This window comes from Hylaeus volcanicus, chromosome 1 (assembly GCF_026283585.1).
Source record: "Hylaeus volcanicus isolate JK05 chromosome 1, UHH_iyHylVolc1.0_haploid, whole genome shotgun sequence".
Classification (NCBI taxonomy): domain Eukaryota; kingdom Metazoa; phylum Arthropoda; class Insecta; order Hymenoptera; family Colletidae; genus Hylaeus; species Hylaeus volcanicus.
Genome location: NC_071976.1, coordinates 32,592,827 through 32,615,670, shown reverse-complemented (window position 1 = coordinate 32,615,670; position 22,844 = coordinate 32,592,827). Strand labels below are relative to the sequence as shown.

The following is a 22,844-nucleotide window of genomic DNA, read 5'->3' as shown; positions in this document are numbered from 1 at the left end:
GCCGAGGCTCGACGAAGAGCGACGAGGAGAAACTGACCGCGGAGGCGGCGGAGAAAGGAAGGACGAAGGACGGGCACTGTTGAGGCCGCTCCGGCAGCGCCACAGGACGTTAAGTACGTCTCGTAAAAATTCCATCGAGGCAGCGTCATTTTGCCGTGTCGCAGGGACCACGGTTAGGGGGTTCGGATAGGCAGGGCTAACCTGGAGCCCGCCCATGCACCTAACCCGGCACGGTTAGGCTCGTCCCATCGAGGGGAGTTGTTGCAACCTCGAGCTAACCGTGGTAGGGGATTCGAACGATCGCGCTCCCACCTCCGCATCGGATCGAGGCGGTCGAGAGAGAAGCGCCTGCCCATGAAGGAACACCGGCCCGAGATTCCCGTCCCCGTACCATTTCGAGTCACTGGCTTGAACTGGCCTGATAGCGAGCCTCGAACTCTCGTAGCTCGTAGCTCGTAGCTCGTTTCAACATCGACGTATTGACGTTTCTCGGCCGCGAACCGACCGCTCGTTTCGCATGCTCGCGTCAATCTTGACTGGCCTCGGGACGATCGGACTCTTCGGACATTGTGCGTCATAGCTGTGCTTCGGTGTCGCGACGAGACGGCGAAATCTTAGACGCGAGTGAATCAGTTTCTCGTCCGCTGCGGAAACGGAGCCTGACTTTTTGCCACTGGAAGACAGAAAAGTGTAGCGAACTGTTCGAGAAGACTCGGTGACTCGACTCGGTGCTCCCAGTGGTTCACGTATCGTCTTACCGTTCGTCTGCTCCGTTTCGCGATTCGCATCGAGAATTTCAGGAATGACGGACGCGCAACGGTGGGAGGCTCGAGAGATTGTGATGTAACGAAAACCGTCGAGACGATGACTGAGGACGATCGACGGCAAGTACAATGACAGTGCACCGTTGAAAACGTAAACTAACTGCGTGAAATACTCGAGCGGCGGTAACGTGTTGGATCGTTGGTGAAACGGGATGACTCGATCGGTCCGTGGGAAGTAGCTCCGCTTGCGAAGCATTGGTGACGATTCGATCGAGAGTACCGTCGGTTTTCGATGACTTCGAAAGAGATCGGTGAACGTTACGGGGGTGCGCGCGAACAGCCACGCGCCAATAGAACCTGCGGCGAGGAAATATTCTAATCCGTCGCAAACGGAGCGGGACGGAGATCGAAAGAGCCTATGCGCTGCTCGACGCGTCGTTGATCGCGGTAGCAAGTTCCTTTCGCGAATCGAAAGAGTCGAGGAGGCTCCGGAAACAGAGTCCCGGCTATTATCCTTCCGGAATGTGTACCACGGAAATGACGGAATCGTACACGATGTCGCCGTCGACGACGGTGTCTTCCAGTGGCACCACGCCAGGCTGCCTAGGCTCGCCGGTTCTCCGACGGACGCCTTGCAGAGGGTCTCCCGGTCGGGCTGACGCTCAGGACGACGAGGACGAAATATCCGTCGGTTGCCCGAGTCCTCTGCCTCTCGTGGTGGTCACGCCGAGTACCGAAGAGGACGAGAGACTCTCCCGATCCAGAGAAGAGTTCGCGGAGAGACTAAGCCCGCGAAGAAGTTACCCGAGAGAGTCCGTGATCGACGACGAGGATAGCTACTCGAGAAGTGGCGATTACAGGATGTCAAATGGAAGAGGTTTGCGGACTCGCGAGAGCAGCGGCGGCGAATCCGTTACAACCTTGAGAGAGGACGAGGAGGACGAAGAGGACGATGAGGAGATGGACAGCAGAGCTAGCAGTAACGGTGCCTCGGCGGCCGGTGCCACGGACGATTACTTCAAACCGTTGAAACGTCTCAAGATGGTGCAGGTGCAGCATTCGGACGAGGAGGACGACAGGGACCGGGACGCGAACGAACGAGGAGTAAAGTCTTTCAGTATACTAGACATCCTGTCGCACAGACCAAAAGCGAAAATCGTACGTCCCTGGGACACCGTCGAATCCAGTCTCGGCCACCATCACCGGCATCATATCCATCAGCAACAGCAGTCGCATCATCAGCACCACCTACATCATCATCACCACAACCATTCCACCGCGGCGAGAGACCTTTCTCTGATGGGAATGTCGTTGGCCTCTATGTCCGGCTCCATAAGCGAACCTCCTCTCAGTAGCTCCTCCTCGTCCGGACGAAGCTCCGTTTCCGATTCCGGAAGTCCGGATCCCCTGGCCCATCATCACAGTTTGCACCACGGTTTGCACCATCCCGCGTTGCATCATCCCGCGCTCCAACAACAGCAGCAACAGCAACAGTTCAAGAGGAAAACCTCCCAGCAACACGGCTCTCAGAGCGGTCATCACGGAAAGAGGACGACGGGTCAGGGAAGCCCCCTCGACGCTCTCTTCCAAATGACGAGCAAAACGTTCGACGCTGGCGAGCACAGCCAAGGTGAGTACGTAAAACCGAAAGAAAGACCAAATTCCCGATAAATCTATCGGCTGATCGAAAATACGTAAAATACATCCAATGTTTGCACGAAACGAACAACTCTTGGATTGGATCGGCGTTACGTGCTGAAAACATGGAAATTAGCATGAAAATGTGATTGTGGTAGAAACTGATTACGGGTATCGTGCGCCAGTCATCGAATAACGTCACGACATCGGAAAAATAACACGTGCAACGATGCGCCATGCAACTCTGGTGATCCAAATTCTCAATGCTAATAACAGCATTCTCATTGCCCTCTCAAAGGCACACGAACAAATACTGTTTCAAGTCTGTCGACCAATATTCCTTCCAACCGCTCCAAAAGTCGCTTCGGTTCGCGTTGATTGTACCGCGGTAGCATGACGTGATCTCTTCATCTGTTCGTCAACCATCTGTGACATCCGGCGTGGAACAGCACGCGAGGGTATCTAATAAATTCGTACTTAACTCGTCCCGAAGTGAAAAATGAACTCTGTAAGGCTATTATGAAATATATCGGAACGAATGGAAGCGTTGATATCGATACGAATGTAGTTCGTGTACTGCCAGATGCGTGTACGTACTTTTGTATGTCGAGAGAAAATTTCAGATATTATAAACTTGTGCCGAGAAAGTTCTGCGACAACGTTGTCGGTTCCTTTTCCTATCGAATGAATCCTCGATAGGGATTGACGTCGTAAACGAGATCTTTAGAGGCAAGAAACTCGTGCATCGGAATCGCCGAGCACGTTTCGAGTGCTACTCCTCGGAAGCACGGTTCTACGAACGCTACTAATATTAGTAGCTGTCCACGGTGGTTGTTACGAGGTGCACCGTAATTGAACGACGACGACATCTTTTCTTCCTTTCCTCCCTCGCGGTCGTCTGTGGCGCTTATTTCAGCGATTCTTAGCCACCACTCTCCCGACTCTTCCCCGTCGAGTTTGTTCTACGTGTCGATCCTAGACACGGAAGTATCAATCTCTCGCAGCGGTTGCAGCGAGATTGCGGGGACGATTGATGGCACACGAGGGACAAGTACGCGATTACGCTTCAAGCTTAATGGAATACACACCGACGAACGACAAACGTGTTCTCGCCCCCGCGCCATTCAGAAAGACGTCGCGATCGATGTTTATTTCGTTTCCCAGTCAATGGAAACGCTCCGGACGACTTATGTATCGTAGTAGATTGTTGGTACCAACACGTTTGCGGCTAAATCTTATTCGTTTATTCTTTGGAATTGTTCAGACAGAGAGAGAGAGTTCCCTTCAACGGCGGTATCCGCTGTCCATTTTTCTGCGTTAAAATTTGTAACGATTTACACAAGGGAAATAACAGTTCGTCGCTCAGGTACGTACCAATCGCGCGCTGCTCTATTTTACCGATGCAGCTTTCAGTTCCCCTGAAATTGCTGGTTGTAAAAGTTCCGTCTGCGGTTCATTGCTCGCGATATCCTTCGTCGCGATGCCCCATACCCCTAATAGAATTATCATTTTAAAAATAAACCAATCTCCGACCGGCGAGGTAGCGCACGGGATCTTTGAGAAAAAAAAGTTGTCCCCCCCCCCCCCCGGGGTAACTCTAAAAAATTGGATTTACCGATGGTATTCGTTTAAAATTGACGCACAAACAGTGCGGCCCGTCCGCGTCGGCAATCTCTCTTCTGGTTCTTTAATCCAATTACTCGAGCAGTAAAACCCCGAGTGGGAACGGTAGACGCGCTACGGACCACACAAACGCGCGAGTCCTTTTCCCGAGCCTCCTCGTTCCTCGTCTCTCGAAGAATCGTAAAACCCAGTTTTCCGTAACTCGGGTCCGCGCCGGGGGTTAGGCCACAAAATTGAGTTTGGCGTCGTTGGCGGGATTAAAATCGCCGAAAAAGAAACGCACAGAGGTCCCGAGCAATAATCATCGTAAAATTAAGGGTTTATGAAACGAGAATAGCCGAGGGGTACGGGGAGAGGATCCTAGCGCTCGAGGGTTCTTTCCAAGGACCATCCTCGTGATCGTTCATTGTTTACTACGGGTTCGGCAAATTGTTTTACAACCCCATCCGCTATTGTGTTTGTTCGAGAAAAAGGGAAACGATTCCTCAAGCCCCTGCTTCTCCCCCCATGCCTACCAGTGCAAACACCAAATTTCTTCGGGAGTGGCGCAAAGCGGATTTCCTGGCACTGTTGGAACGTTATCGTCCATACTACGATTCCTTCTATACACGGAGTGACCGTAACGATTCAAACGGTTAAACAGCGAAACGAGGTGTTGATAAGTATACTTACGTATTATCGAACGCTTAGACTAAAATAGTCTTTGTAACGGTAGCAAAACGTCGATATAGCGAGACGTGGTCAACCTGTAGATCGGATAGCGTCGAAGATCGAATCTTTCGGGCTTTACATCTTTTAGTCGTACGTCGTTGGTCGTTTTCGAGTCGAGGATACGCATGGGATTCTTTCACAAATTAAGAAGAAAATATTTTTATCCAGTGTCGCGTTCGTCTGTAAGCTTTACCATATCAGGGGTGGTCTAGGGTTCGCCCTTGTTTACACGAGCTGGCGGAGGAAGACTCCCGATTCGGTAAATTGCCTAGCCAAGTCGGGTTTTGCTAACTTGAAAACTACGGCAATGCTCGGATCGGTCGGAGCATCGATAAGGCCCGTTCATCGATCTCGGGCGTCTATGTAGCATTGTAGCGACACGCGAATCGATCTGTCACGGTGACACGTGGACTGTCGCGTAACAAGGTCGCCGCAGGGGTCGAGCGTTTGTTCTTGGAAGCGCAGGATTTCGATATTCTCTTTGCCGTATCGGCGTCGGTGGCACGATAATGAGACAGAAGGAGGACGCGACCTTAGGTGCGCGCGGATTGTTCGAACATCGGGATGTATTCGTTATTTTCGTACCGCAATTTCCGTTCGCGTCCAATTACCCGCGCGGACAGGGGTACAGAGGAAAGGAAGCAGAGAAAAATAGTTCAGGAACAGGGGCACGCGGGGCGATGAGTCGACTTCTTTAAAACGTGCTCCTCGACAAAAGGACAGTTTCGCATTACGTTCAGCGGCGGAGGGGGTCGTCGTATCCCGCAAAAGGAGCCCACGAGAGCACCCGTCCTTGCACGTCGCTCGTCCATTGGCCGCGTACGTGGTCGCGCCCGCGTGTTCGTGACAGGACCAGTACAGTAATTTTAGGCCTACCAATACGCGACCGATTTCTACGCGAGTAATTTAGTATGTGGCGCGGCGTGAGCATATGTCTCATTTGCATATAGCGTGATACAGAAAACGCGTGCAAGGACTTTCGACGGCGGCGACGGTAACCAATATCCGAAACGCATCGACAAAGGGTCATCCTCTCCGGCACACCGCGCCGGATCCGACGCGATCGAGTCGATCAGACGAGGAGCACTCCGTTCTCCCGCACCAGGAAAAATCCGAGTCCTCGCCGCAAATTCTCGGTCTGCGCTTGTAAACACATTTTTTTTTAGAGAGATAATAATAATAATACTTTATTTACGGGCTACCCGCCCTTGATATCAAGTACAATGTGATAAGATGACCGCAAGAAAAAACAAAAATGGAGACGAATACGGTATCGCTACGATGTAACGTGTTCAACCTTGATTGCGCATCTGCAAAAGTTCGACTACCGACCTTTTAAAAGCTAAAGGTGAGCCATGAAAGACATGGTCGTAAAGAAACGTACAGTTTTTTGAAATCTCTAAAATGACAAGAGCCATCAGGTTGCTCTCTGTTCGAAGTACGAAAGAACGTAGAGCAGGCGAGACACCAGAAGGGAACGCGGTGCCCCGGGGCTGCGTGGCATAAAATCCGGTGCACGTTCGCTTTACGCAATTTACGATACGTTCTTCGAAGGGGCTAATATTAGGCAAAGAGGCAGCGGCTCAAAGGTGTATTATACGGTACCGTGATTGGCCGCACGCGTATTGGAAACTCCCCGAAATTAACGATACCTGCTTCGTGTCTTTGGATATCCAACGAAAGTTTGTCAAATTTGTTGGACATCGGCGCGACAACATTGACGCGCGATAGTTGTAGCTAGCTGCGAATGAAATCACTTCGCGTCGAGAGCAACGAGTTTCAACGAATTCACGACATTTCGAGCCGGGCGATGACGGTTCGTCTCGCGTATCGCTTCCGAGATATAAATTCATCGTTTCCATTATCCCGAGACCTTGCGAGTCTGCTGGGGGTGGTGTATCGTGCGCTCGTGTGCGCGATCGGGGCAGCGTTCGTAGATCGGTTTTTGCGGGATGATCGCGACGGTATAATTCGTTCCCTTATCCCGAGCCACCCGGAATACGCATAAAATGCGTTGTTCACACGACCGATCGGCCCGACAAGACGGCTACCTCCTTCGAACCGAGGGTTGCGGTCTCGGGGCCGGAATTACGAATGATATCGAATCGAATCGCTCGTAATATTATTCGATACGTGTTCCATTACCGGTGAGCCAGGGTCTCTGGGATTCAAATTAGATTACCGATAGGTTAGGTATTTCTGATCATACGTACCTCCGTGTCCTGCTACGTTCCTGTACGTACGGGCATGTTTTGCTCTCACCAATATTTATACATACATATATATTTACAACCATATACATATATATATATATATATACATATACATCGTATACGTGTATACATAGAGGTCCATGCGTGTGTACGTCCATATACATTTACAGAATAACAGAAGAACCGACGGAACAGGCAGACAGACGCGGCCAACGAAGCCCGAGGCCCTCTACAACACGGTAGCCTCACGTATCCGCAATTTACTTCTGATTATTATGCTCTCTATACTTACGCGGCATTCTTATCTCTTCTTCGTTTTCTTCGTGTTCCTTCGCTCCTGCGTCTTCTTCTTCTCTCGACGCAGATACGCGTTCTCTTTCGTTCTCGTAGCTGCATCGACGCGACGATGCCCTGTACGAGAATCGAGGCAGGTATCGATTTACGGCGGAACCCAATCGTTAGATTCTCGACGATATGTGCCCACTTCGACTGTCTACCTCGAAGAGGAGCTTTAGGAGGCACCCGTTCCCGCAGGTTTACGCGTTCCGAATAAAACGTGTCGTTCCGGTATGGTGCGATCTCGTCGCGAAATTCACACCCGGACGAAGCTATATTCCATTCAACGATGCCGATTCGATTATGTGTATTACTATAACTACCGTTTAAATATCGACGAGATATCCGAGAAATTTCTCGGATCGAAACGGCTTCTGGAAATTCCAGAACTGTCGCGCGGCAACGCGACAAACACCGAAAGGAACGACCGGCGTTCGCAACGGTTAATAAATAGCGTTAAACCGACGCCGATTCGCCTGGTTTAACTCGCAAACGAGGAATCGATCACGACCGGATACTTGGTTCAACGATCTTCGATTCGCGCGGCTCGTACCAGTCCTTCTCGAGAGGTCTTCCGATCGCTTTTCGTTTACGCGCTCATCCCTGTTTACATTCATTATTTTCCTACAATTAATATAAGTAAACGTACGTCAATGATCGCGTCGAGATTCGATCAAATTTGGAGCAAAATCGACCGATGTAAAAAATTCGTTACAGTGATTCGTTGGTAGAGATTCTCTGTACCGGTTACGCAACGTAACATCTCAGGCTACCAGTCGGGAGGTTAACAGACCTATCTTTTCGTAGATATTAATTACGCTTGTTATTTTTCATGCTCGAACTGCTGGCAATCATGTTTCTCGATTGGCGCGCGTCGGTACGTGTCCGCAAACGCTCGTTACAGCGACAAACGATCAGGCTGGTAATTAACGTAAGTACGACATCGCTGGCAACACACACAGAGAGCCGGCCGGTAGCGGCTGAAATTATCAGTCATAATAACGAGCCTTAACGTTCGCGTACCTCGGCTAGTTGCGATGAAAATATTTACGTTGCCTCGGATGATTCTATAATTAAGCTGCGCGGGCGTACGTCGCGGTCGTCGCGGCGAATCGAGCTCGTTCGTTCAACGTCTCATTAGCGTTTCACCGATACGATTGCGCAACGCGATTCGCACGAATCGACGACGGTCTTTTCGTGTTTGAAATCAGTTCGAGGATCCAACCATCCCGTTCTCTGTTCGTTTCCGTCTCACAGCCACGTGCTATATCGTTTCTCCTCGCGTCCTTTTCCTGCACGGAGACGCGAGTATTAGTCACGTTCAAGGGCCACTCGTATTTCCTCGGTTACTCGAGGATAAGGAGGGAAAAAAAAATGAGAAGGTAAAGGAGGGTGGGCCGTTCGTTTCGAGTTGTTGTGACAGTTTGCCGAACAAACAAAACACCAGGTTGCCACTCCCCACTACGAGAGCCCGGATGCCGCCGGAACTTTTTTTCTCGACAACCGGGCACCCCCGCTGCGTTAAGTGACCATTCTGTTTTCAAACAAGTGTGCATGGTTGGCCACTTCGAAGATATCCGATTCCTCTCGTGCAATCTTGACGTGCTTGTTTCTACTTGGCTCGAAACCGAAGAGGAATCATGTTGCGTCGTCGCCGTTCCTCCCAATTTCTCGAGAAGGACAGAAAAACCTTCCCAGGTTTGTAGGCCGAAAATTGTGTTTTTTTTCTTTTTTTTTCGTGCGATACGGAGCGACGCGTTTTCACAAAGCCGAATCGTTAAATATTAATCGTCGGCTGCACTCGTCGCATGCCCGGTTTCATCCATCTTGAAAATTTTCGAGATCTTACGATGGGCATTAAGCGTACTACGTGTTTCTTTCGTTTCTAATATTTCACTCATTCTCGCGGCACGAGATTCTCCAATTATTCCGAGCGATTTTTGTTTCACGCGTCTTCGCGGAGACAGAGAAGGATACGCGACGAAGAAATCTAGGAACGAGTCGAAGGAAAATTACCGAGTGACGAATAGGTTCGTTTTTAATTCGAGTCGCCCGGGACGATTACCGGGTGTAAAATATGGTAGTTTTAGACCGATGGTGGATTTAATTCATTTCGTGCACGGTCGCCTGCTGACTGGCCGGAGCCGTCGAGGATACGCGCGACTATTAATGCACGCAAGAAGGACTCGATTGGCCTGAAAATTATGACGCTGCAGCGGTTCGTGCAACTTTGTATTACAGCCTGACACAACCGTGCTAGCGAAATAAGCAGGTACACCTTATAATAAAACGTCACAGCCGGCTAAATTGGACGTAAAGAAATGTTAATAATATCATTTTACTTGGGCAAGGGTAAAAGTTGGAGGGATAGAAAAGAAAAGGTGCGTTCGAATATGACAAAGTCGAATCGTATCGAGGAGAATTCGTTTCATTTTCCACGCGTAATTTTCGTCCCGAACAAACGGTGAAATACCCGGCTCGCTGGAGAGCAGTTTTGCATTTTGCAATTTGTATTATCGACACCTTCTATCGGTAATCGTTAGAAGAGCCCTCCTATGCAGGACGGGCTATACAAAGAAGCTCGTCGGTCTTCAATTCCAGCGAAACGTGATTCGTTGTTGTGCCATGTTTGAGCAATTCCATTCGCGCCGCGTAATCCTGGTGCCGTTCCTCTCGACAGGATTTCCTCCGATAACTCAACGAAATTAGCGAGAAACCCCCAGGCGGGCAGTATTGCGGGGGAATAATTCTCAATTAGTCGGTAGAGATCGCGAGTCTCGCTAAGTCGTATTTATGTTAGTCGACGGACGTTCGTCCGCTCCGAGTCGGCTTCGGCTTTATATTAGACTGCGCCGGCGGAGATTTATGCGATCGATCCGTCTCAGTTTGCTCGTGGATCCCCGTGTCCAATAATCGTTCCAGCCATTCGTCTACCCCTCTCGTTTCGACGCGACGCGACGCGACGCGTCTCACCCTCCGGACCGACAGCTCGTGATTTTCCTTAGCCGATTCCACCCCTGCTTACGTTTCAGCCACAGAACGGCGAGACGCGTGCCGAGGAGAATCACTCCCGTGTGACACGATCGAGGGATATCTCCTACGGTGGGACTGGAAGGAATCATCGCCGACCCTCCACGACAAATAGAAATAAATTTCACACAGATTACGATGGGCTGCGCGACTAAACGCTCGAGCCGACTGACACGGTTATCGGATTTTCACGAGTTTTATCCAGACCTTCGTCTTCGTATTCGTCTTCGTATTCGTCTTCGTCGCTTCTTCCCTGCGAGGCGCCTTTGAACAGATCGAATGTAGACTAAGGGCATTTAATGAAATTAAGGGCTCTCGACGTGTGTCAAACGTGAAATGGAATTCGATACAACGGACTGTACAGTCCTCTTTCTCTTGTCTGGTACAAATAAACAAATAAGGAAGAAGGAAGGTCTAACGTGCGATGAGCGAGGGAAAGAATGGACGATCTTTGGAAGCCGATATAATAGCTTTCACGGCCGGTACGACGGGGCAACCACCGTTGAAATTGATTTTCGCGTGTCACGTATTTTTCGGCAGGGCCCGGGCTGATTGTCAGAGGATGCCCGCAGGAGCGGCTCCTTTTTGCCGCGTCGCTCGGTCCCGTCCGCATTGGCCGCTAACGGCGCGGCGTACACGCGAAAAGGGAACGGGGTCCGCCGTGCACCGCAACTAGGGTTGCCAACTGCATCGAGTATCGGACAAAAATACATAATAAATTACCACCTGTATCGCGTACACCTTACTTTCTCGATTCCTTTCCGTTTGTACAATGGAGCCTTGCAACGGATTCGATTGATGCAAGAATTCTATCCGTATAAAATACGTAATACGAATACATAAATACGAACTCGACGACCTTAAATTTATTCACGGTCGTCGTTTCATCAGAAATGAACGTATGCCAAAGCGAACAAGGACGGAAATAGCTGAGAAAAAGGATTGTCCTTTCCAAAAAAAAAAAGAAAAAAAAATGGTTGGCAACCCTAACCGCAACACACCGAACCAACGAGCAGCCGGAACGGACGGAAAGGGAAAGGTAGAAAAAGAAATGCACGCGGACACTGCACGCCGCGCCGCGAGAACGCGAACGAGAAGAGAAACGAAGAGGCGAGAAGCAAGAATAGAGCCATAAAGCCTTTTGGAGGCTCGCGTCAAACCGCCGCGGCCCTTCATTGTTTCGAATTCGAGACTTCCGTTCGAGAACCTTCCCTCCTGCTCCTTTCGTGGAGCCCTGTTACATCTCCCGGCTATTGGTCGAAGAAAGACGCGACAGAATAAAGACGTGAAGCGGTCGAGAAATTGCCACCAAACACCGTCGATTCCGGAGAACTCTCCTTTCAGCTCGAACACACGCCTATTTCTCTGCAATTAGATTCTCGGCTGAATTGGTGCGCGTTCGTGCTCCCATTTTTCTCCTCTCGGATTTTTCTGTTTCTTTCTTCTTTTTTTTTTTCCGTTTTGTTTCATGCAAATCGAGTAATCTTCGCTCGCCGGACGTTCGCGATGCCTTCCACGAAACTTTACGGTTGTGCTAATTCTTCCGGCGTGGAGGTGCTAAGTGAAACAAAGGGCACGGTGCTGCGGATCGGCAAAGAAACGCAGTTTTTTTCGCTGTATGCAAACGATTTTATCGCGTCCGAGATCGAACAACTTCCTGCTCGCGACGGTGGGTTTAATTTCGTGTAAATCTCATCCGGGGAACCACGGTGATCCGCTGGCGCATTAGCGTCCATTGTTGGCTTTCCGATAGTCGATGTCTGGATGAATCGAGCGTAACGCGATACGCTGTTCGTCGAGGTACGTTTGCTGTAGCGGTAAGTGAAAAATTAGCGAAAGAGACGAGCTTTTTTTAATTGTCTTTCACAGAATCTGTTCCGCGAAAATAAGTCGGGATAACGATCGCTCGCCTATACAAAATTGATCGATACAGAACTCTTAAAGCTTCTAGCTTGCAATTTTCTTGCACGACTACCGATGCGATCAAAGTATGATGTATAAGTTCCTTTCTCTCATAAATTATAGACGCGTTCTTTCACACTTGGGTCTAACTTCGACTAACCCGCGACCTTAGCTTAGGGTTAGTTCCTAACTTTAAATATAATTCATAAGCTAAATGATGTCATGGCAGGGGGTGTGACAAACGTGCCGACGAAAAATTTTATTAATGAGATAGGTTGTCGCGTCATTGCGCATCTCGGAGTACCCGTACCCTTTTAAATCGACCTCGAAGAGGTTTCACCGTGGATGTTACATTGCATCGCACCTTTTTTAGTTATATGTTTCATGCTGTTCGGGCCTCTAGTTACGAAGAAACAGACGCGTTCGCGCCGTAAAGGGAATTATTCGATGGCAATTTTTCGACTGTCGTCTCCGGAGAAAAATTTCGAAAAAAAATTTAACGATGCTACGGATAAAAATTCTCTCTTTTTTTTTTAAATGGTTCTGAACGCTTTACGTGCGACGAGGGTACCTTTCTTTCTTTCCGGCTTTCTCTGGTCTGGTGACAGGAAGTCTGTTCCGACCGTATCAGAGGTATATTCGTAAACGTGTTCATTCCCGATCGAAAAATGAGGAAAGGACAACAAGGCTGCTCACTGTTAGTTTTACGGTGGCATACGTCTGCCATTGGTCTGAAACGTGCGTTTCCTGTTCCGCAAAGGGTATGTACATAGGTAGGTACTGTCTGTCGGTAGATCGTGCACATGCTCCGGTCAACGCGAATGTCCGTGTGTCCGTGCACGAACGCATACAAACGCGATCAGAGCACGGAAACGTGCCGGCGAGAATGAAGAGTGTAGACTCTACATCTACACTGTAGAGGCTAATCGATTCCCGAGTCATTAGCGCATTAGGCATGATAGCGTTGCTCGATACGGGAGCCCAGAACGGCCATGTTTGTTCTAGATTAATGTCTCATGGACATGAACAGCAGGCGTTTCGTATTCTTTAATTAGACAGTTCGGTAACTAACCGTAAGTCACGTAGCTTTGCAGAAAAGAACCGACGCGTTTAATCTGAACATCTCTCGGAGCAATTTTTAAAACGTCGCGAGCCAAGTGGCAACGCGCTGCGATTGTTTAAATTGATTTTGCTTTTGGCGCGATACACGATCGCGCGGCAGCTGACGGGGGTGTAGTTTTAACGCGTTGATATGTCGAGTAATTTGAATCCTGTCTGCGAACGATCGTGTCGTGCGTCGTAACAATTTTATTCGCAGGCAATACGTACACGATCGCCGCGACTTTAATACATAGGAGTTTTCCTTTTTTTTTTTTTTTAATATTTTCGTTAACTTTGGCCATACAACTTATCGTATACACGTTGGCATGAAAATGTAGAAAAAGTATCGTTCTACGACATAAATGGTATAATTGCTCGTATTCTCGCGGTTGTAACAGCAGTGCTGGAAACTTGGTTATTCGCACGTTACGCTTATCAACTAGTCTCCTTACCACCGTTCGTATATAGCTAAGCGATCGAACAACCCGGCTAGAACGCGGTTGAAATAAATAACGAATAATTCGCAAGTAACGAGTCTCGTGCGACTATATCCGCGCACAGCTTCGATTATATCCAAGATCCATATATTAACACGAAAATTCAGGAGCATCGTAACGTTGCGTGTAACAACGAGAGCTTAGGAGAAAAAAATGCAAAGCTGGGTTCTTGATGATCCAGTCGTTAACTATCGGGAATCGCGTATCCACGATAATTACATCCATTGCTATTAAATTAGACGAGGTCAATTACTATCGACTTTATAGCCGATCAGCGGAATGATTTATTCCTCGGCGGAACCTAGATAGCGAATAATCCGTGTTTCATAAAGGGTTGAACGCAATTACAGCGAGGTCTCAGTCGTTAGACTCGTACTTGCTAAAGATAGGAAAGGAAACTAAAACGGCTGGCTTGTAATTTCAGGTCGTTAAGAGCAGCGAAATTTTTAACGACCGGCCGACACACTCGCGCACACGTGAAACCCTCTGGTAACCGAGTTCGCTGTATAGTTGCTAACGTTATCGATGTTTCTGTTATCCGCTGTAGGGGAAGCGAACGTGCAAAGTGGCAAACAGGTTGCAGGAATATTTAAAAATTTGCGCGAAACGACAAGCTGGATCGGTTGGAGCAGCGATTCGCGAACGAAATCGCGAGGTCGCAAATCATCGGCGATCAGTGTCGTGGGATATTAAAGCCGATCCAAACTCGTTAGGGGATTACAGCGGAGGGTGGGGTCGTGAAATTGCTGTAAGGAACGGCAGAGAGCAGGGATTCCGGTCGAGCAACGCCGAAACAGTTTTATGTTTAAGCAAAATTCGAGCGCGCATTAAGACCCCCGATACTGTTACATGATTGAACTAGAAGCAAGGCTCACCCGCGGGGGTTAACGAGTGTTAGCTGTTGCCACATTATAACGAGATATCGAACGAACCGCCGCCGCGGTATCGCGTTTCACCCTTAAAGGGCGGATATTGCAGGATACTCCGACGGAGGTGGAAGGGTGCAGAAGGTTGCAGAAGACGAGGAAAATGTTGTAGCTACCTTCGGCTGCCGACATTCGAGTATCCGAGGTTCAGCCGAGAAGCACACGCGATCCTCATTATAGAGATGCCGTGTCGTGATTGTTACCTCGCGCTATCCGCCTATATATTATCTTTTCATATCGGTTAATAACAACGATACGCTAAATCGTTCCACGAAACGATTTCAACGATTCCCTTCCGATAGACGTACGCGCTAAATAGTCTCGAGGGATAAACGAGTTCCTCTTCGTCGAAGGAACTCGTTTCTCTCGGATTTATTCGGCAAGTAGTAGATGCACGCGATACTTCGGACTTTCAAAAGTCGCAGGAGTCGCGTCGGGATCCCTTACGTCTCCGGTATCGATTCGACGACGGTGACAATGACAATGGCAATGGCGTTCGCGTGAAAAACAAACGATCTCCCTCCAGGGGTTGCAGAAGATCGCAGGCGTACCGCGAAAATGAGCTTCTGTTTGGTAGCGTGGATCCGTGAGTGGTGTCGCCATCATCGGCGTCGGTGTACCGTCACTTAGTAACGGGGAATGGTAGCGAAATAGGCATCACCGTCTCATTCTATCTATCGTGTCTCCTCGACCCCGAAAACCTGCGACATCGTGGGCGGAGGCGTCACGGAACGACGCAAGGGGATGATGTCAGCTGCGCGGAGAGGATTGGAGAAGGGTGGCAAAGCGGCGGCGTAGTAGTGGAAGGGGGTATCGGTGTCGTTGCGAGGAAATCGGTTGGAAAATGGGAAATCCAGCGGCCTGGTGACAAATGGTTGATCACCACGAGAGAAGCTTAGCTCGTGGCGTACCGGTAGCGGGCGCTAGACGAGTTCGGGTTTGGGATAGGGAACGGGGGACAGGAAAGAGGGTTCGGGGCAAAGGGGACGATGTTCCGGGCAAATACGCCGCGGTCATTGGGCGGGAACGTGGACGAGAAAGTTCGCGAGTGGCAGTGGCATACCCAGACACTTAGCAAGGGTGGATACAAATAAAAATTATTTCCAAGATTTTCGCAAGATTCACGATCAATTTTTATCATACATATCTCGACTCGAAAATACAACAGACGTATACGTTTTCGCGTTTAATGGTTTGATGTACAAGGTTGGTATGTCACTCGTGAATTTAACTGAAACAAGTTGACTCTGTCCGATACGTGACATTTCTATGGCGAGAACTTAATAGCCTGATAGCGTGTTCCCAGCGTCAGCGACGGTAATTCGCCGACGACATTCCTGCACTATCAAAAATAGCCTCGTCGACGTAGTTTCATCGATCGGGTCTACTCAGGAAACACATGACTTTTCCTTGGTTTGCTAAATCGCGAAGAGCGTTACCACCCATTTCATGTACCCCGCGTACTCTGGCGTTTTCAGGAAGTACGTCCAGCAGACGGTACGGGGATAAACGTGGACCAGGAACGCGAACGTGATGCAATAATGGCACAATTGAAATTTTACAATCTTCGAGTGTGTGCTTCGACGAGCTCTATTTCCAATGGTACTGTAGCAAGAAAAAATGACCATCCGAGCTGTGAACGTATGGAATCGCTATCGCGAATACGTAATGCGCTCTGAAATTCCTACAGAATGGGAAAAGGTCACCTGAAATTGCAGAGCATTTATGTAGCGACACTAAATGTCGTATCACATCCTTACACGTTGTACTCGTGGAATGGAATGGAATGGGAAAATATTTCGAATGACGCGGGTATATTTCTTTGCACACAAGGTAATGTAACGTGGGCTTGACGGATAATTTTATTGTTGCTCGGTATGCGTGCACGGAATTATTCTCGGAAACAATTTTTCAACGCGTTCGAGCTTGTACAAAGTTCGCGTAACGAGTGAAAAGAATAGTTACCTACTTTAACGTTAATTCTACATAATAAACGAGGAAATATCGAAATCGGCGTACACGGATTTCTTCGGGATCCATAAAATTCAGTCGAAACATTGTTATCGGCACCTTTCGACATCCACCGAAAGATAGCCTTTCCGCGAGAGGATCGTTCGCCGAATACCCGAGGAAAATGTATCGGCATAGCTGAGATTTTATTAAGCGAACCGATGGCCGGAGCTCATAAATCGGTCCATTTATTTTACGCAGCCTGGTATTCTTTCGCCGCTCGGAAAACCACTTTTCCGGAGCACGGCCGCAACGACGAGCTTCCATACAAGCCGAGAGATGACTGGAGAAATAAGCGCTCCCCTCTTATAGGTTCCAGCGAAATGCTACCGGCGGTTTCCTGTTTTCTGGGAGAAACCCTTCGCGAAGGTTCGGAGCGATAACGCGCGCGCGATAAAACGGGAAATTGCTGAATTCCTGCGGAATAATTAAGTGGCGCCCTTGGGCGTTTGAAATACTCGGAAAAAATACATATATGTATTTTTTTAATAGTTGGAAACGTAGGATAGGTTTGTTACGTGGTAATTTTAACCGTGGAACAAAGAAGAAACGTACCAAGTCGCTTGCAGCATCGAGCGGAACGAGTGAAAATTTAGCAAAGCGCGCGGTACCGTTTTAAGTTGAGGAACAGTGGCTGCCGGAGACACGGTAAAATGGAAAATTACTAAATTCCTGGAGGATAATTAAACTTCAACCTCGCGAGCCGCGCGAGCGTGTCTCCAGTGGTTTGTACTCGGCGTCAACGCGAACGAAGCATTTCTCCGCGTTACAATTCAGACACCGCGAAAGATAATTGTATCTTTTCGATTTCCATTCACGGTTGCTATGTGTGCCGCCAAGGTAAATCATTTGTAACTTTATGGAACGTCGGTTCCTTGGATAAATAATCGAAATGGTAGTTTGTGTTTTTGCTCCTTGCAGCGCCTTCTTAGTTTGTTAACGTTTAGACCACGTAGAATATGGTCACCTTCGGAAGTTAATCACAAGTTAAAAAAAAAAAGAAAGGCGTTGCCAAAAATTTCATATACCAGGACTCGGTCGTGTATGAGGACGCATTGCACGGGGGCGATAAAACGGAAAATTACTGAATTCTCGGGCAAATAATTAAACAACACCCCTGGCGAACGCGTTGGCACCCCTCGTCCTGGTGCGCGCCCCGTTCATCGGATTTATTGCCGCTCTCGTGGATCTTACGGCCGTTACGAATCGGTTACACCTTTCCGCGCGAGACGATTAACGCCACACCCCTGCTGGAACAGCGCACGCTGGCGCGAGCATCTCGGCAAAGACACGGGGGTCGGTAGCTGGTGAAGCAGACAAATAGCGAGAGACAAAGAGACGGAGCGGTAGAAGGTGGAAAGAAACCGGAGGACGACGAAGAGGGAGATCGAGAAGGCGGGGTGAACAGAAAGAGACAATGTGCCGGATAATCGCGCGAAACGATTTGCTCTTTTCACGGCCGATTAAGCCCGCAATCTGTTGGCTGAGCGGGGAAACGACCGAGGGTGGATAGACGTTGAAATAATACCTAGGATATCGGTAGAAAACACTGGACTGTGCCGATACTTGCTGCGAACACGCCTTGAACTCGATAGCGCCGCTCTTAAGGAGAAGTTTGATGGTTTTTCTCGCGATCCGGTATACGTCGGGTTTACCGTTTACCGTTTATCCCGCGTATCGGTTGAGACCAGTAGCATTTGTAATTAAACGTGAAACTCGATGGAGCACTAACGAGCGCTTCCGCAGCTTAGTCTCGAGTAGAAGAATCGGATTACGCGAAGCAGTGTCGGACGAAGATGAAAAATGGATACTTTTCGTCGAAGAGTAGCTCGTTGCAGCAATTGTTAATTCGCCCTAGTATCGATGACAGATCGGCGATTCGTTCGAACGTGGGTTGCTACGAAGAGCAGCCATTTTTGTACGTCGAACGATAAGCAGAAGTGTCCCGCGGGCGAACGAGGCTTCTGCTTCGAATCACAAGCAGCCACTCGTGCGGGCGGCATGTTTGAGGACTTATCTTGGTCTCTGGTCTACCGCTGTTCCTCCCATGAGCTTGAATATGGTGCCGTTAGCCTGTTCGCCGCAGGCAACCTCCATTCACGCATCCAATTTAGACGTCAATGATGCAAATAACGCATTGGGTTCCTTAATCGATCTTCGTGCCGATCCTGCAACGTTTCCTTCCCGCATGCCGCGTACCGTTTCTTCTCTAACATGCTCATCTCGCGTTTTCTCGTTGGTTCCGGTAGTTTGAATTTTTAACTGGGCAAACCGAGTTGCTCGATACTACCGTTGATTATTAACCCTTTGACTTACGATCATCCTCGTAATCTCGTAACGTATTGTAACGAGTCCTGTAACAAGATCGAGTTTAGATCACGCAAGTTTCGGACACAAGTCTGTTTCCGTTGCATTCTATTTTCTCCGATACACGTGTATGCATTCGACTATTTCAAGCATCGCGTTAATTATCGGGCCAAGAGCTGTTCTCGTCGCAATAAACGAAACGTACATGCTCCAACAACGTTATCTGTGACAACGAGGATGAGCGCAGAAGGAAAAAGAGTTTAATAGAGTGCACTGCGGGAAGCGTACTCTCGAGTGTCATTAGTCGTGGCAGCAATTAGGAATATGTTTGAAAAGTAAAACCCGGCTGGATCGTAATTCACGCAGGGGACAAGAAAATCTTTTATCACCGTGTCGTCAGCGTCATCGGTCCGCGACGCTGGGACTTGGCGGTGCTCCAATGTCGAGGGAGTCATTACCTAATTACCCGTACCGTTTCGCGATCTTACGCATCGGATTTAGTCGAATGCCAAACATTCGTCTCTTCTATTCCGTCGATTAAATCGATTTCAAGTCGCGGTGATTGCGAGTTCGTAGGCGTAGAAAATATTTTTGTTTCAACGGGAGTCATCGGAAACAGCTAAACCAGTGGTTTCGAAATTTGCTGAAAGGTGTCGGCCAGCCGACAGGACGAAAACTCACCACTGGAGGGGTTGTACTCGGATGACAAAGTTAGCCGTATGTTTCTACGTTACAATTTTCCCTCGGCGTCTACTTGGGACTTTACGACATACCTTTTAGGGGTCGTACCTCTTACTTTGGACAACGCCGGGCTACGCGTTCCCAGGCCGAGGGCATCGAGCAAAAAAGAACAGAAATACGTCCAATAAAAGTAATTCGAACGACGGCCAGTAAATGACGTCGTCGAAACTTTCGACTACATTCCATGTAAATTGGACACGCGCGCCTGCTGCATGACGAGTTCGTTTTGTCGGAAATAAACACCTGCTAATGTCCATTAGTCGATTCCTCTTGGATACAGATTTTTTCGGGCCGCGTGGATGGACACGGTTTAATGGAATGGAAGTAAGTACGTGTGCCACTCGAGCAACACCGAAATCGCTCCGACACACCGCGACCGGTCCGCGTGTTTTGCCGATTATTCACGAGCGAGTCGAATTGCGTTTCTTATTGTTGCGAACGATAGAATTTAATTACACTGCTACCGGCGCGGGCGTTGATCGATCGACGTCTATCGGCGAATGCGGAGAACGAAAGACAACTCGATTGGAAACGGTCCGAATAGACGCGTCGCGCCGTTTCGAACAATGCTGACTTTTAGCATTGGCCAAGTAGGATGGGGTCCGAAGCGCGAAGCGTTAGGGAGTGTCCCAGACCGGTTATCTTCGCATTCGATAATTTCACGACGAGAGGGTGATCTTAAAACTTGATCTTCGTTCACGAGAAATCCGTCGGTGTAATGGAAAAATTCTCCGGCCTACGGTGTTGCGTGCCAATAATTATCATACGCGTGAAACGTCGCATGTTCGCTACCTCGCGTATGCTTCGTGCACACCGTGGTTCTTATGGTCGCAGCTCTTTTGCCTGGTAAGTGAATCGATTCTTGAAATGTAAGCGAAAAACGCTGACACCAAACGACGTTATGATCAGCCTCTTCGAATCCAGCGTACAAAGTTCTATACCCGTCAAGGTATCTCGCGATGTGTCGTTGAACATTGTCGCGGTTAAACATTGTCGGATCGTGAAATTACCGTTCGCGTTGCATCGAAATGCTTCGAGTTTCTTTTTCCAATTGCACGCTCGATTTGCGTACTCTATACTCCATTATATAAAGTCAAACATCGTTCCAGAGAGTGATTTAGATCGTACTCTTTTTTCGATCGGTCTTTATTCTTCTCGTAACCGAGTTACGCCAACACTTCTACAAGTTTCTGCGACTTGATAAACGAAGTTGTGCGCGAATCGAAACTTTATCGCACATTCTAAGTACCTTGGGAAAGTGTAATACAAATAGAGCGCGTCGGCGGATATGCTACGTATCGTCGAATGCATTTTTTTTTGCGCTCGACGATTTCCATCGCGGACCGTCGGCGTCGCTGGCTAAAAATCAAACACCTGCTGTTCGAACTTGTCGCGTCGGTGCAACGATATCGATTTCCACGCAGCATCTGCGCCCGCGATTAGTCGCGGATTATTCCCACGAGCTCGACGCTTCGTCGAGCGTCCAATTACGCGGCCAGGACTCAATCTAGTGGAAAGTCGGGGAAAGCAGCGACGGAAACGCAATCGGTTTAGCCACGGTGCGTGTAAGTACAGGTGGTGACGTTTGACACGGTGCACCGGCACGATCGCCTCTTCCCTCTCCCCTCTCGCTCTCTTTATTTCTCTCTCTCTCTCTCTCTCCAACGAGCGCGCGATTATCCTGATCGATCGATCGGAGCCCATCCTTCCAATTACCGTTCGACGTCGAGCATTACGCAACGCGCTAATCATCGTCCGATCCGACCGAATCGCAAAGATTTTCCAAGAGCAGCGAACTCTCCGCGGGACTCTGACCTTTCCAACAAACCACACGTATTCGTTTCGCTGATTCCCGCGTAATGGCGCCGTCGAAGACCACCGTGCATCGCGTTGATATCGTACGTAAACGACGTTACGGAACACCGATGAGGCTGCACTTGGCTTTGCAACGGACCGCGGCGCGCGTGAGGCTATCCGGCCGTGCACCGAGCGAAATTGATTGATCGAAAGGATCCCTCCAATTACGTTTAATGGCGACTGCTCGTCGGTTATTGCAAAACGAAGAAGCGGGCCGAGTGCTGCTCGAGAGCGACGGCGACGTACGACGATTATGCTTCCCGAAAAGACCGACCGGTAATGTTTCGGGAAAATTGCATTCGTAAGCAGATCCGACGGATAGCATTAACGACCTACGAAACGCTCCTCCGTAATGTATTTGTTATTATTTTAATGCCTCTTCGGGTATATTCGGCGCGAGCGATGGGAGCAACCGAACAACATCGGAGCATAAAAACAAACTTATGGGTAAATAAGAAATAAGTTTCGCGTTATAGATTTTCGTATCGACCGAATCGTACAAAGCATTTCACGAATACATTGCGCGAAACGAACCTTGAACGAAGTGATTGGTATTGATGTTGATCCCACCCCTATGCGGCAAAAGCTGTCCAAGGTTCGACGCCTACAATTATGTTTGATTGCCCGTTGATACCGTTCGAACGAAGAGAAACATCAATTTTTGTCGAATACTGGAAGAGATTCAATTTGAGAATCGAATCAATGATTAATAGAGTGTTGCTTGTCAGGAGGAACACGGTGAACGCGAGGAGGCGTTTCTTTTCGAATTCAAGATTTACGATCTACGGTATACGTATCGACCATGTACAAAAATTGCAAAAACTTCTTTAACATCGTTTCATAAAACAATCGCGCTTAATTGCAAGTCGTGATAACAACGTGACTAACGAATAAGAAACATCGAGCTCGACACCCAGACGATCGAACAACTAATTACCCTCTGTTTGTTAGGAAAACATGAATTCTGATATCGTAAGGGATTAGGCGTGTTTGTGGGACCATCATCCTTTCGCCAGCTTTACCGGACGTCGAACAAAGGGGCAAACGTATTAGGATCGAATTCGTTTTATATATCTGTTGGCGCAGCTGTTTCTTTAGGACGGTTCGCCATATTCTCATAAACGCCATGCTTCGTAGCGTTGAAAATACCACGCTGTCGTGATGCAGTAACGTGGATACGATCAACGA

General features: G+C 48.7%; 1 protein-coding gene across 2 annotated transcripts in view; it reads left to right on the top strand.

Annotated features, from left to right (window-relative positions):
• Positions 1 to 374: 374 nt before the first annotated feature.
• Positions 375 to 22,844, top strand: part of LOC128877653 (ubiquitin carboxyl-terminal hydrolase 34-like) — a 36,079-nt gene continuing 13,609 nt past the window's right edge. The window contains exon 1 of one of the 2 annotated variants that reach the window (XM_054125166.1): positions 375 to 2,394. In XM_054125166.1, the coding sequence (XP_053981141.1) occupies positions 1,287 to 2,394 (1,108 nt within the window). In that variant the 5' untranslated portion in view covers positions 375 to 1,286. The remainder of the gene's footprint in view (positions 2,395 to 22,844) is intronic. The other variant, XM_054125157.1, reaches the window with a different exon arrangement.